Below are 14787 nucleotides of genomic sequence, written 5' to 3' on the forward strand. Positions count from 1 at the left end.
GACCAGCAGTGCTGGAAAGTATATTTAGCTACTCGAGTAGGCTATTGTACTTAAATACAATTTTGAAAATGTTTTACTTTATTATATATTTCCATTTCTCAATACTTTATTCTATTCACTGCATCTCAGAGCGAAATATTGTAATTTAGTGCACTTCACTACACTTATTTGACAGTTATAGTTACTTTGCACATTTAGATTATTAATACATACATGCAGCTTGGTGCAAAGTTGTGATGTGACATTAACTTATACAGTATGTAGGCTTAGGCATCATGATTTTAACAGTAAACAGAAACAATGTACCCTATTAATGCCCTACAAAGTTACATCTTACCTTATGTAAACAGATACAATGTAGCCTAAATGTTATCCAGCAATCAAACGATGGAGTCCTGAGTAGTGGGTTGTGCAGGTGAGATTTAGAAAACCCTGTGGGGTTTATAAGGTTAATCACACCTCATTTAACAACAAAATACAATAAAGAAATTGAAACAATATGTTATTTTATTGGTACAACATAACAAAAGGAAATAAGATTGCTCAGTTTATTCTAATTGATGCAAGATGCTATGCTGCAACCTGCAATTTGAAGCGAGGCAACCATACTTTCTTGTTTCATAATAATAATATTAATATATTTTATTTGTAACGCACTTTACATTTTTACAAATCTCAAAGTGCTACAGGGTTTAAAAACATTGGCATAAAAATAGCAAAGGCAAAAAAGACTACGACAACTACATAATTAAGATCGCATTATGGTCGTATTTTCACACTCTCATAAGGATCCTAGCTAGCAGTGCTGTTTTGAAGCCTCTGGAGGCTCTTGCTTGGATCCCAATTAGTGTATTGCAGTAAATCTATTCCAGCCTGGTGGAGACAAAGGCGTGGACCAGTTTTTCAGCATCTGGGAGGCAGGGTAAGTGTGGGGTGGAGTTTGGTAATGTTCCTGAGGTGGAAAAGGGAGGTTCATTTAATGTCATTCAAAAGCAACATAGGTCTCATTTAGGAACAAAAGACCAGATTCTCATCTTTCTTTTTAAGAGGGTAGAGACTCTGGTATGTTATTCAATGGGCTCAAAATCTGCTTTAAAACTCAATTGACAAACGTTTACTTCCAGCAGAGGTCTCATTTTGTAACTGGTCAATTTCTTTGATAAGTTCTGCCTGAGAAATGTCTTTGTTGTCTAAATCTATTTAATTAGTTCACCTGTAAAACATAAAAAAAAAATCTTCATGTATTCACAATGTTAAAGCTTTTTGCCAATAAAGTCTGCATTTATTTTGCAAACACAGGACTGTGTCCAAACTCACTCACTCATTCAGAGTTATAGAGGATAGTGGACTCATCTGTGACATTAAACACATTTTGTTATATAAAACATCTGCACTTTCTGTAAGCACAATGCATGAGGGTACTTAACATTTGCGATAGTGACCATTGGTTGTCCCCTGCTTTTCACGATGCATTGTGGGATAGGATGAGTCCACTGACTATAGGGACATAAGGTATAATATAATTATCATTGCACATCCGGACACCACTATAAAATGGCATACTCACTACTATATAGTGACTATATAGTGCACTATAGTGATTAGGGAGTGATTTCAGTCCCAGCCACTCATTATATCCGCCAGGCTGATGGCAGACACAGACAGATACAGAGATCTCTATACATGGCATAAAAGGGACACAGACAGACAGACAGACAGACAGACACAACGGGTCTCTGACAATGGGTATAGGTATTGCATAAATCGGTGGGACATGCGTTCCCAACTGGATCGTTCCTGAGTAGGCCTGTGCTCGGTCTAGTCCATCTATAAATGCATGGAATCTCTCAATGTGTGCCTGTATGTGTCCATTGTCCCCCGCATATCAACTTTAAATGCCCATATATGGATCCCTGATGTCATCAATATCAAGACGTAATAGTACTGACGTCATAGATGGCCTCCAAGTATACAGTATGCCCAATTGCCCATATATGGAGATCTCTGATGTGATCAATATGACGACATAAAATGGGTACTGCACTAAGTACTCTGACAATGAGTACTCTGACAACAGGTAAAGCGGGTATAAGGCCTAGTTGATTAATAAAGCACAAGAAAGAAAGAAAGAAGGCTCTAATAGTGGCAAGGTTCCCATGTGGATCTTGGATCATGTGGCCAGTCTATGATGTCAGTCAACTGATTTCCATACTTGGTATAGGGGTGTGGCATTGATGACCCGACAGTGACGCTGCAGTGACATATATGGGTCATACGTCACAGTGTAATGCACATATATATTGCCACAAAAAGGTCCTCAGCCATTCAGATCAATTGATACCTGAGTGACTGTCCTGTTAGTATCATTATCATTTAACAAAGGTGAGGTTTCTTATAAAGTAAGAAATCTTTCATTTGCTGACAGAACTAGAGCAATTAGAAAATATTTGATGTCACGGAACACAAGTGTATCTTTCCGCAGCAGTGAGCGAGCCACCATGAAGCTGAACTCCTCCTGGAAGGAGACCAAGGACTTCCTGCTGTCTTTGTCTGTTGAGGAAAGGCGGACGTTCTACAAGACTCCTAATAAATATCATTCACTGAAGGACATCCCTGTTTTCACTCCCATGTCAGATGGCAGTGAAAGGCCTCGCTACCCCAGGAACGAGAAGCTGGACCAGAAGATATCCCTCTATGGCGGTGACATTACGAAGCTGGAGATAGACGCCATCGTCAACGCAGCCAACAAGAGCTTGCTGGGGGGGAGCGGAGTGGACGGAGCCATCCATGACGCTGCTGGTCACAAGCTGATGAAGGAGTGTGCTACCCTCAATGGCTGCCAAACGGGCAAGTCCAAGATCACAGGCGGCTATGGCCTCCCAGCAAAGTATGTGATCCACACGGTGGGGCCTATTGTCTTTGGAGGTGTTGGGGCGGAGGACAGGGCCAGACTGAGGGAGTGCTACAGCAACACCCTGAAGCTCGCTGCCCAAAACAATATTCGCACCCTGGCCGTGCCTTGCATCTCCACCGGCATCTACAGCTACCCACGGGAGAAGGCCGCGTGCGAAGCATTGGCGACCGTGAGGGAATATCTGGATGAGCATCACGACAAGTTTGACAGGGTCATCTTCTGCGTGTATCTGCAAAAGGACAAGGAGATTTATCTGAAGAATCTGCCTCTGTACTTCCCCGGGGCTTCGTCTTCAGGGCTCACAGGTAAAGAGCAAACTGAGGAGCAAACGGAGGAAAGGGCTTCCAAAGGGCCCATAGACGATAAAGAGCAAACTGAGGAGCAGACTTCGTCTTCAGGGCTCACAGGTAAAGAGCAAACTGAGGAGCAAACGTCCACAGATAAAGAGCAAACTTCCACAGATAAAGAGGAGAAAACAGAGGAAAGGGCTTCCAAAGGGCCCATAGACGATAAAGAGCAAACTGAGGAGCAGACTGAGGAGCAAACGTCCTCAGATGCTGAAGAACAAACTGAACATGAAGGGATGTGAGCTCATCATCCTGTTATTTCAGTGATTCTCTTTTTTTTCCAAGGACCCCTGTTTGATATAAACTGACTCCGCCAGATGGGGCGGTATTGAGTTCACATGTTCACAATATGCATTAGGTCACAGACCCCCGTCTCCTTTCTCAGACCCCAGTCTCCACTGTAAAATCCTCAGTGTCCATGTGGTTCCCTTTGTACACTCTCAAGAGTTACGGACCTGTAAGGTTCCATTTGGACCCCTGGTGGTCCCCGGACCTGACGTTGAGAACCAGTTCATCCTCCTAGTCTCTATCTTTTTGGAGTTGGGTTCACTTTGCACATTGTTCTAACAAATGCTTCATGTTTGGAGCAGTGATGATGAGCGAATAGTAACCTTCTGATTTGGATTCTTGAGGACTAGATCTGTTAAAACAATATTGTTATGGCCCGGCTCTAGGCCACAACAAATAAAAGGGAAACACACGGATGAGGGTATGTGATAAAAAAAGTGGTGATTTTGGTGGAAAACAAATGGTGGAAATTTCAAAGTAAAGCAAGGAATGTAGTTTACAACATACACAGGCAGGGAAACATCATACAAGTGTCACACAAAAGTAGTGAAAATAGCAGATCTATATAAGCTCAAAACGTGTCACGATGCGGCGCATTGTGAGCCTGTATGGCTGTTTCCACTATTTAAAAATGTTTTAAAAATAATAATACAAAAAGAACAGTTTTAGACATACAAGGTTGTCTAAACAGCGACCATATCATAGGCATGTCAAAGACACCTGATGTCCCAGTTCCACTTTGGACGTCCACATTCTATTCATTTATTTACTTTTTATTTTTTTGATTGTTTTCCTATACTAATCTGTTGCGATATATTCTTGTGGCTGATTCCACAGGCTCCATAGGCAGTTTTTGACAATCAAGTGCATTTTAAGTTCGTAAGAAAAGTATAATTCTTTTTTATTTTTATGTCAAGATCCTCCTGCTACTGTAAAGTGACACGCACAGCGTTATCCCCGCTGACACGGACACACTGAGTTTTTGTTCCCAAACTTTTCAACGCCAAGGACCCCCAAATAGACCCCCTTTTGAGAAATGGACAACATTTTTGGGTTTTGCTATGAACAATAAATGACAAAACATATAATAACAACATGGGCCATATAGGGACGGCAAGTTGAAAGTGGTTAAACTGGCAAATAATGGAGTATTTTTTTTTGTTATGATTCCCCATTTATCTCATCTGTTGCCCTCCTGGTGCTTTGAAAACATGTGTGCTAGGTGGAAGCTGTAGAACTATGAAAACATGTGTGCTTGGTGGAAGCTGAACTATGAAAACATGTGTGCTTGGTGGAAGCTGCACCAACATCAATATGGTTCTTAATCACTATAGCATGCGTATGTTACGTCCAGGGGTGGCCACATGCTATGAGGAATAGCATTCCCAATGACATACAGTCCCCTATGGGCATAAGTGAAGGTGCTTTTTCGATGTGCGGTCTATAGCATGTGATCCCAATTTGGTATTGACTGGATATTGCCGTTTTTCTTTATTGTAGAGTATGTTTTAGCCCCCGTCCGTCCGTGTGTGTGTAAAAACATGGGAAAAACATGTTTCTGCAACAAACAGTGGCATTTGTAATACACAGAAAGTTCCCACACACTCATTTCAATTAAAGCTGGTCACCATAGGTCCCTCAATGCATGATTCAATGTTGGGGATCTTGCATTTGTTGTAAAACTAGATTTTCAGGCAACTTTGCAGCCTTCAAATCTAGTTTAAAGTGGTCTCCATATATGGGCATGTAATGGTTGAGTCGCTCACCGTCCACTGACAAGGCAATTTTAACAGGAGATACGTCATAGATGGCCGACATAATAGACATGCCCAAATAGGGAGATATGCATTCCATTGAGTGTACCATTCTAGTCCAATGGCTGATGTATGAGAAAATTGGCATGTCCTCTGCCAGGTCAAGTGTCATATAACTTGGAATAAAAGCTTTACTAAGGACTCTGACTTCTAATGACACTTTTAGGGTATGGTTATTGTACCGTTTGCACTGTCGATACCGTCACTTTTCTTTGCAGTACAATTCATTTGATTGCACTGGTTGCACAGTTTGTCACCAACACTTTTTGTTTTGTGCGGGATACTGTGAGGACACTGTAACCTGGTGTTGTTTTTCTGCATATTGCAGGATAGTTGTATAGGTGTATACTGTTATTGGTGGAGCTTCTTATTGTTATTTCTTACCTTTGTATTGCTGTATCTGACAGTACTTTCCTTACTCTGTATCTGTAACTTTGTAACTCTCAACTGCTGTGCTACCTCTGGGCGACTGAAATTCCCCCGCGGGACCGATCTAGGTCGGCCTGAAATGTTGCCCAAATATAGAGTCATGCATCATAGATACATCTTAGATTAGTGATGTCAGTCCACCGGATCCAACACATATGGTGCCTTCAGCGAGTTGCATCTGTGGATGCTGTATTATTGAAATATACCCACGTTTCCTCATTTGATACTTTGGCATCATGTTGAAATCTAAAACGTTTGTTACGAAGACCCGGTCGGGTGGGGTGAGGAAGATAGTGAGAGAACACTACCTGAGAGATGATATCTGGTGTGGAAGTGAAGTGTGCACTGCATGCAAACAGGAGGCCACGGTGCTGCAGAAGGATGCAATCATTGAGAGCAACCTGTGCGTCTTTCCGCATTACCTGCTTCCTGACACTAACGTGGTGTTGCATCAGATTGACGTGCTTGAGGACCCATTGTTTCGTAATGTCATTGTCCTACAGATAGTTCTCCAGGAGGTCCGCCATCGCAGCCCACCAGTCTATAAACGCCTGAAAGACATCACCCATGACAAAGACAAACGTGTTTATGTATTTACAAACGAACACCATAGAGAGACGTTCGTTGAGCGTGAACCGGGGGAGAGCGCCAATGACCGCAACGACCGTGCCATCCGTGTGGCGGCCACATGGTACAACCAGCACCTGAAGGCCAGTGAGGTGAAGGAGGGTGGGCTCAAGGTGGTCCTCCTCACCAATGATCGAGCAAACAAGGAGAAGGCAGTGGAGGGCGGACTTCTAGCCTACACATGTGAGGAGTACATCAAAAGTCTGATCGCCAACCCTGAGCTGGTGGATCGTCTGGCGTTAACCAACAATGAAAATAACAAAGTCAGCACTGATAAGGTGGTGTTCCCAGAGCATCTGCCTCTCTCCAGAATCCAAGCAGGCATCAAAAGCGGCACATTCCTCCAGGGCACCTTCAGGGCCAGCAGGGATAACTACCTGCAGGCCACTGTCTTCATCCAGGGAGAGGGGGTGGACAGCCAAGAGGTTCTCCTGCAGGGTCTTCAGCAACTAAACAGAGCGGTGCACAATGACATGGTGGCTGTGCAGTTGTTGCCGAGAGACCAGTGGGTAGCACCCTCTGTGGCGTTGCTGCAAGATGAGGGCAGCACCAAGGACGGTGACGCCACTGAGGAAGAAGAGGGGGAGAAGCCACTGAAGAGCCTAGGGCCTGAATTAGCCAGGAAACCCACAGGCAAAGTGGTTGGAATAATCAAGAGGAACTGGAGACCGTTCTGTGGCATGCTAAATGTCTCTTTGATTAAAGAGGCAACGCGACACCTTTTCACCCCAGCGGATCGCCATGTCCCCAGGATTCACATTGAGACGCGTCAGGCTGCCGCACTGGTGAGCCAGAGAATCATGGTGGCTATCGACGGCTGGAATAAATACTCCAGATATCCCAATGGTCATTTTGTGCGTAGTCTGGGCAGGGCAGGGGACAAGGAGACGGAGACAGAGGTGCTACTGTTGGAACATGACATCCCACACCAGGCCTTCTCTCAGACTGTGCTCAGCTTCCTCCCCAATATGCCCTGGACCATCACACCAGAGGACATGGCTGTGAGAGAGGACCTGAGGCAATTGATGGTGTGCAGTGTGGACCCTCCAGGATGTTTGGACATCGACGATGCCCTACACTGTAGGGAGCTGGACAACGGAAACCTGGAGGTTGGTGTCCACATTGCCGACGTCAGTCACTTCATCAGACCTGGCAAAGCACTGGACATAGAAGCTGCCAATCGAGGGACCACTGTGTACCTATGTGACAGGACAATAGACATGCTTCCTGAGTTACTCAGCTCCAATCTGTGTTCTCTACGCTCCAATGTGGAGAGACTGTCCTTCTCGTGTATTTGGGAGATGAACCACAAGGGGGAGATTCTGAAGACCAGGTTTACAAAGAGTGTCATAAGCTCCAAGGCATCTCTGACCTACGCTGAAGCCCAGATGAGGATAGACGATACCTCGATGAATGATGACATCACCAAAAGCCTACGAGGCCTCAACAAGCTGGCCAAGATCCTCAAAAAGAAGAGGACAGAGAACGGTGCATTGACCCTGTCATCTATAGAGGTGCGTTTCCACATGGACAGTGAAACCCACGACCCCATTGACCTCCAGACCAAAGAGCTCATGGAAACCAACTCCATGGTGGAGGAATTCATGGTGCTGGCCAATATTTCTGTGGCCCAGAAGATCTACGAAGAATTCTCTGAGTGTTCCCTGCTCAGGAAGCACCCCGCACCACCCCCATCAAACTACGACATCCTCAACAAGGCTGCCAAGTCTAAGGGCCTGCAGATCCAAACAGACTCGGCCAAAGCTCTGGCTGATTCTCTGAATGTGGCCACAGTGGACGGTTTACCTTATTTCAACACGTTGCTACGCATCCTGGCCACCCGTTGCATGATGCAGGCTGTCTACTTCTGCTCCTGCATGGACAGTGACTTCAACCACTACGGCCTGGCCTCACCCATATACACACACTTCACCTCACCCATTAGGAGATATGCAGATATCATAGTCCATCGTCTACTGGCAGTGGCTATAGCAGCAGAAAAAACCTACCCAGACCTGATGGACAAACACAAGCTGGCTGCCCTCTGCAACAACCTCAACTACAGACACAAGATGGCTCAGTATGCACAGAGGGCGTCCGTGGCCTTCCATACGCAATTGTTCTTTAAGAGCCAAGGCATCCTGAATGAGGAGGGCTACATCCTGTTTGTGAGGAAGAACGCCATCACTGTCCTCATCCCAAAGTTTGGCCTGGAGGGAACCGTCTTCTTTGATGGCAAGGACAAGTCTGGCCCAAAACTCAGCTTTGATGAAGAGGTCCCTACTCTGACCGTAGAGCAGCACATTTTCCACATGTTTGACAAGGTGAAGGTGACCATCAGTGTAGATGACTCCAATATTCAGCACCAGAAGATCTGCATGGACCTTGTTGAACCCATGATTCCTCGTGTGAGCCGGGAACTACAGTTGGTTTCCCATTAGTGCCAGCCGTAGTTGCAAAGCTCAAGCATTGAATTTAGTTTTACATAAAGTGCTGGCTGGTATAGCGTCACCATGAGGCTTATTTATAAAATGTGTGTCTTCCTTGGACTACTGGCAGTATGCACGAAACGTTTCACTTGATGCAGTGGTTTGCGAGATTACCTGTGCTTAGACAGGCTTTCTGGCACACTTGAATGAACGGAGAAAGAAAAAAGAAAATTTCCCGACGCGTTTCAGCCAAGTGGCCTTCGTCAGGGCAGACAAGTCTGTTTGCACAAGTGTACTGTCGAGTTATAGGTGAAAAAAATACAGTGGCGAAAAAGTGGTTCCAAAAATGGTCCAAAATCGATTTCTTCATTTAGGCATGAAATACCATGGTGTCACAGTTTCTTAAGGCGATTCCCCCTTGTGGTTCATTCAAAATGTTCAAAACGCTGCGTTTTGTGCGGCCAACATAAAAACATCCACAGGGCCAACTTAAGTGAGGCGGTATACACACTGTAGGTGGTCTTGTAGTTGAAGAAATCTCTTAGGTGGTACTGTACTGTAGATATGGTTGGTTTTGAGGTCTGTGAATGTTTGAGTGCTGCATAGCATGTTGTCACTACACCTGTAGGTGCCCAATGGTCTCCTGAGCCAGGACTTTGTGGTCACTCAGCCAGTAGATAGCTGTGTACATGTCTCTTCTGTTGGAGATAATGGATAATGGTTTGGGAACAGTTTTCTGAGTGATGTCTCAAGTGATAATGTTCCAGTTTGATGTGATGATTTGATTAATGCCAGGGCCCTGGGTGCTGTATGTAAAATGAGATACCATGTACTGTACATTCTCATGTCAAGGACCCCAAATTGATATGTATTTGGCTGCAGACACCCTTCTGAAAAGATTTTGTGCCAGGGACCCCCAGAAAAGATGACCAACATATTTTCACTTTTTTCCAAAAATAGCCGATCTACAAGCTCACAAAGCATCGCAAAGTGACGTGTTGTGAGCTTGTTGATAGGCTGTTTTTGAATATCCGAAGTATAAAATAGGGTTAAAGTGGTTAAAATGATTGTGGTGCTGTATTAACCCATTTGGCTGGGGACCCCTGGAACCCCCTCAAGGACCACTGGGGGTCCCTGTATCCCACTTTGAGAACCACTGCCGTATACTATAGGATGTCAGCTGTCTTGTGCTGCAGCATCCAGGCGTGCTTGTGCGATGAGATGGAGTTTATCGTCGCTTTACGTTAAAGGAATAGTTCACCCCCAAAATGACTTATTTTCTATTAAATAGTCACCCCATGGAGACTTGAATTCATGGATATCGTTTTGTTTCGTCGCATTCCTAAGCCAATAATTTGATGACCGGCAGCGGTTCCGGTAGCAGGAGATACAAAGAGTCTCCTTTGTGTCTCCTACCGCTCCGATGGTCATCCAATTATTGGCTTCGGAATGCGACAAAACAAAAACATATCCATGAATTCAAGTCTCCATGGGGCGACTAATTAATTAAAATAAAATAAAATTGGGGGGGTGAACTATCCCTTTAATGCCATGCTGTGGTACTGTGTAGTTCTGTGGTTTCTGGATCACTTGAAAATCTCAAAAGCATTAGCAATGGGCCGCATGCATTTTCAGAGCATGTTTATTTTAATGATCAATCAATCGATTGTGTTGTGGCTTAATTGGATCAATGGAACTAACGTAGTATACTTTAAGCTCCTATATAAATCGGTATTACAATGAAAATCATTTTTTCAAGATTTTAAAGAAAATAATACCATGACTTCTTTTACATGAATTGATTTAATATTAATTGTAAAGAACATTCAGGGCATACTTGCCAGCATTAGCCATAGATGGATAACACCGCAAGGTGGACCATGGCAGGCTGCCCAGAAACCTTTATAAAGGGGATGAATGACCATGACCTATTCAGTCCCGATCTTTAGTGACCTATTCGATCACAACCTTCCCATATAATGAGATCCCCATAGATGGAGACAATCAACCTCCCCAAGTCTGACATCATAGAATCTCTCTTAGACGGCTATACATGGAGATACCTAACATACCTAGCTCTGACAGGGAACCCCTTCTGGAACTCCATTTATGGAGATAACCGAAACGTCCAGGACTTGACATCATAGTCCCAGATTTGGGCATAACTGACATAGCCCGCTGCCCCGCTACAGCTACATATAGCCTATGGATATGCCTGACGCTACCTATATCACCGTAGTGACATCAGGGCCGCAGCCAACAGTAAAGGCCTCAGAAGGCCTTGGTTAATTGAGTTCCAACAGCGACCCCGAGCAACATTAACTCTTTCCAGAGAGATAAGCATCAATACAACTCATCAATAGTTGGTTTCCACAGCCTAAAGCATTACATATCGGTTTTACCTACTCCTTGGATAATTCTCATAGTGGCTTTGGATCTGGTCAAACAACCAGCCGATTATCAGTTTAACATTAATGTTATATTATCTTTAAGTCTTAGTGTTTTGTCAATTATTTGGGGGCCCACTTGCAATATCCTCATGGCCCAGCAGTGGGCCCCAGCCCACAGGTTGAGAAACAGTTGTGTAGCGTAATTCCATCCTGATCCATATTCTTCTGAGCAGTGGTGGAAACTAACTAAATGTATTTACTGAAGTACTTTGAACTTTACTTGAGTATTTCCTTTTTGTCTCCGCCAGAGGTAGAGAGTATGTTTTCGTTCTTGTCCTTCCGTGTGTCCCCCCGTCTCAGCCAAGCTAACATTGGTCAAGCTTCACGTGACAATATTGTTGTCACCAATGCTCTGATTGGCTAGCGAGACGCATGATGACATAGAGACCTATAAATAGGTGTGTCACTTCAAAAAATCATTTATATTTTTGGAAGTGAGCTTCCATCAGCCAAGCTAACATTGGTCAAGTGACACGTGACAATATGTAATATAAATAGGTAAGACAGGATTAATCAGGAACAGTACTGGCGGAGACCTGTGCTCCGAGGAGCACATTTTCTAGTTCAATACTACTTCACTACATCTCAGGGGCAAATATTGTACTTTTTACTCCACTGCAATTGATTGACAGCTTTAATTACTAGTTTGTGATTAATACAAAACATCCATTAACCTTTTATGCCATATTTTATACTTCAGCTAGAACATTTGGATGTCAATAGGCCTACTTCTGTACTTTTACTTAAGTAAATTAACTTAACTCAGCCGGTAGGCAGCTGAGCTGATAGAGTTAAGTGTTCAGATGGATGGGCAGCGAACGCTTTTGAGATTTTCAAGTGCTGGCCCCGATCCAGAAAAGGTTTGAGAACCACTGGACTACATCATACACACGTCATAGAAGAGTGACGTCAGTCCACCAGGTCTCACACTAGGGCTTTGAGTGAGATGTGTCTGTGAATAAAATTATTGTTAAAATAAATAAAAAATGTCTTGTTTGATACTGAACTTTAATATGTTCGTTAAGAACATCTGGTCAGGCGGGGTGATGAAGATAGTGAGAGAACACTATCTGAGAGATCGGTGCAGAAGGGGAGTTTTCACTGAATGCAAACAGGAGTCCACACGCACAGTGCTTGGCACCATAAAGAGGAACTGGAGATCACTTTGTGGTGCGCTAAACGTCACCGTAGCGGACCGGCGTATCCCCCAGATTTGCATCGAGGCGCGCCAGGCTGCCTCGTTAGCGAGCCATAGGGTTATGGGCTGCGTGGGGGACAAGGAGACCAAGATGGAGGCGCTGCTGTTCGAACATGACATCCCACACCAGGCCTTCTCTCAGACTGTGCTCAGCTTCCTCCCCAAGATGCCCTGGACCATCACACCAGAGGACATGGCTGTGAGAGAGGACCTGAGGCAGTTGATGGTGTGCAGTGTGGACCCTCCAGGATGTATGGACATCGATGATGCCCTACACTGTAGGGAGCTGGACAACGGAAACCTGGAGGTTGGTGTCCACATTGCCGACGTCAGTCACTTCATCAAACCTGGTAACGCGCTGGACATAGAAGCTGCTAATCGAGGGACCACTGTTTACCTATGTGACAGGACAATAGACATGCTTCCTGAGTTACTCAGCTCCAATCTGTGTTCTCTACGCTCCAATGTGGAGAGACTGTCCTTCTCGTGTATTTGGGAGATGAACCACAAGGCGGAGATTCTGAAGACCAGGATTACAAAGAGTGTCATAAGATCCAAGGCATCGCTGACCTACACTGAAGCTCAGATGAGGATAGACAATGCCTCGACAAATGATGACATCACTAAAAGTCTACGAGGCCTCAACAAGCTGGCAAAGATCCTCAAAAAGCAGAGGACAGAGAACGGTGCATTGACCCTGTCATCTATAGAGGTGCGTTTCCAAATGGACAGTGAAACCCACGACCCCATTGACCTCCAGACCAAAGAGCTCATGGAAACCAACTCCATGGTGGAGGAATTCATGGTGCTGGCCAATATTTCTGTGGCCCAGAAGATCTACGATGAATTCTCTGAGTGTTCCCTGCTCAGGAAGCACCCCGCACCACCCCCATCAAACTACGACATCCTCAACAAGGCTGCCAAGTCTAAGGGCCTGCAGATTCAAACAGACTCGGCCAAAGCTCTGACTGACTCTCTGAATGTGGCCACAGTGGACGGTTTCCCTTACTTCAATACGTTGCTACGCATCCTGGCCACCCGTTGCATGACGCAGGCTGTCTACTTCTGCTCCGGCATGGACAGCGACTTCAACCACTATGGCCTGGCCTCACCCATATACACACACTTCACCTCACCCATTAGGAGATATGCAGATATCATAGTCCATCGTCTGCTGGCAGTGGCTATAGCAGCAGAGAAAACCTACCCAGACCTGGAGAACAAACACAAGCTGTCTGCCCTCTGCAACAACCTCAACTACAGACACAAGATGGCTCAATATGCACAGAGGGCATCTGTGGCCTTCCATACGCAATTGTTCTTAAAGAGCCAAGGCATCCTGAATGAGGAGGGCTACGTCCTGTTTGTGAGGAAGAACGCCATCACTGTCCTCATCCCAAAGTTTGGCCTGGAGGGAACCGTCTTCTTTGATGGCAAGGACAAGTCTGGGCCAAAACTCAGTTTTGATGAAGAGGTCCCTACTCTGACCGTAGAGCAGCACATTTTCCACATGTTTGACAAGGTGAAGGTGACCATCAGTGTAGATGACTCCAATATTCAGCACCAGAAGATCCGCATGGAACTGGTTGAACCCATGATTCCCGGTGTGAGCATCCCAGACTCAAGAGACTGAACCGAGGGCCAAGAAACCCAAACTGGACCGCTGACACAGAAAGTAGTAACTCCCCAGTGTTCTCTCAAGGTTTTAGAAAAATAATTCACAAACAACTCCGTTTAGAATTCAAACAGAGTTGTTTGAGAAGTTTTTTCTTTTTTACAAAGACTTTGGGGGTCTTTTTATGCCTCATTTCAGATCATTTTAGAAATGGGAAATCAAGAGTAGAGAGGAACGACATGCGAGACAAGACAGGGGTTGGATTCAAACCCAGCCTCTCACGCTCACAAGGAGCAAATGGTCAGGCTGTGTCACCTGGCACCCCCACAGCAGACATCTTTGATGCACTGACATAATTTTGTTTTGATGAATAACACCTCTTATACATTTTACAATAGTAAAGTACTTCCTTTCCCACAGCCAGTCAGTACCATGCCCACTACTCTTGATATTGCTGGTAAGTAGAGGAAGACCCAAATCTCAAAACTTTACCATCTGCCGTGCAGGGACTTTCCTCCCGTTTACAGCTCGGTGTGTTGGCCTCATACAACTCTACCATTATAAATTGGGTTTTTAGCCATAACAAAATTAAAATAGATGACTGACATCATAGACTGAGTGATGTGGAACTCCATATCACTCCAGTGGTGAGAGATGAAGCATGGAACCCTACTAC

General features: G+C 44.8%; 2 protein-coding genes across 2 annotated transcripts; both read left to right on the forward strand.

Annotated features, from left to right (window-relative positions):
* Positions 1 to 2498: 2498 nt before the first annotated feature.
* On the forward strand, positions 2499 to 3503 carry LOC308081989 (ADP-ribose glycohydrolase MACROD1-like; the record flags this gene model as incomplete). Its single annotated transcript, XM_080423599.1, has 1 exon — positions 2499 to 3503. One exon carries the CDS (start codon positions 2499 to 2501, stop codon positions 3501 to 3503), a length of 1005 nt encoding a protein of 334 aa, XP_080279725.1.
* A 2525-nt stretch (positions 3504 to 6028) lies between these two features.
* LOC308081990 (exosome complex exonuclease RRP44-like) lies at positions 6029 to 14163 on the forward strand (the record flags this gene model as incomplete). The annotated part of the gene is given in 3 exon segments (XM_080423600.1): positions 6029 to 8827; positions 12324 to 14114; positions 14116 to 14163. Coding segments are annotated over 3 exon segments (4638 nt in total).
* Between the last annotated feature and the right edge of the window lie 624 nt (positions 14164 to 14787).

The sequence above is a fragment of the Gymnoscopelus braueri genome (genome assembly GCF_963280865.1).
Source record: "Gymnoscopelus braueri genome assembly, chromosome: 3".
In the NCBI taxonomy this organism is placed as follows: Eukaryota; Metazoa; Chordata; class Actinopteri; order Myctophiformes; family Myctophidae; genus Gymnoscopelus; species Gymnoscopelus braueri.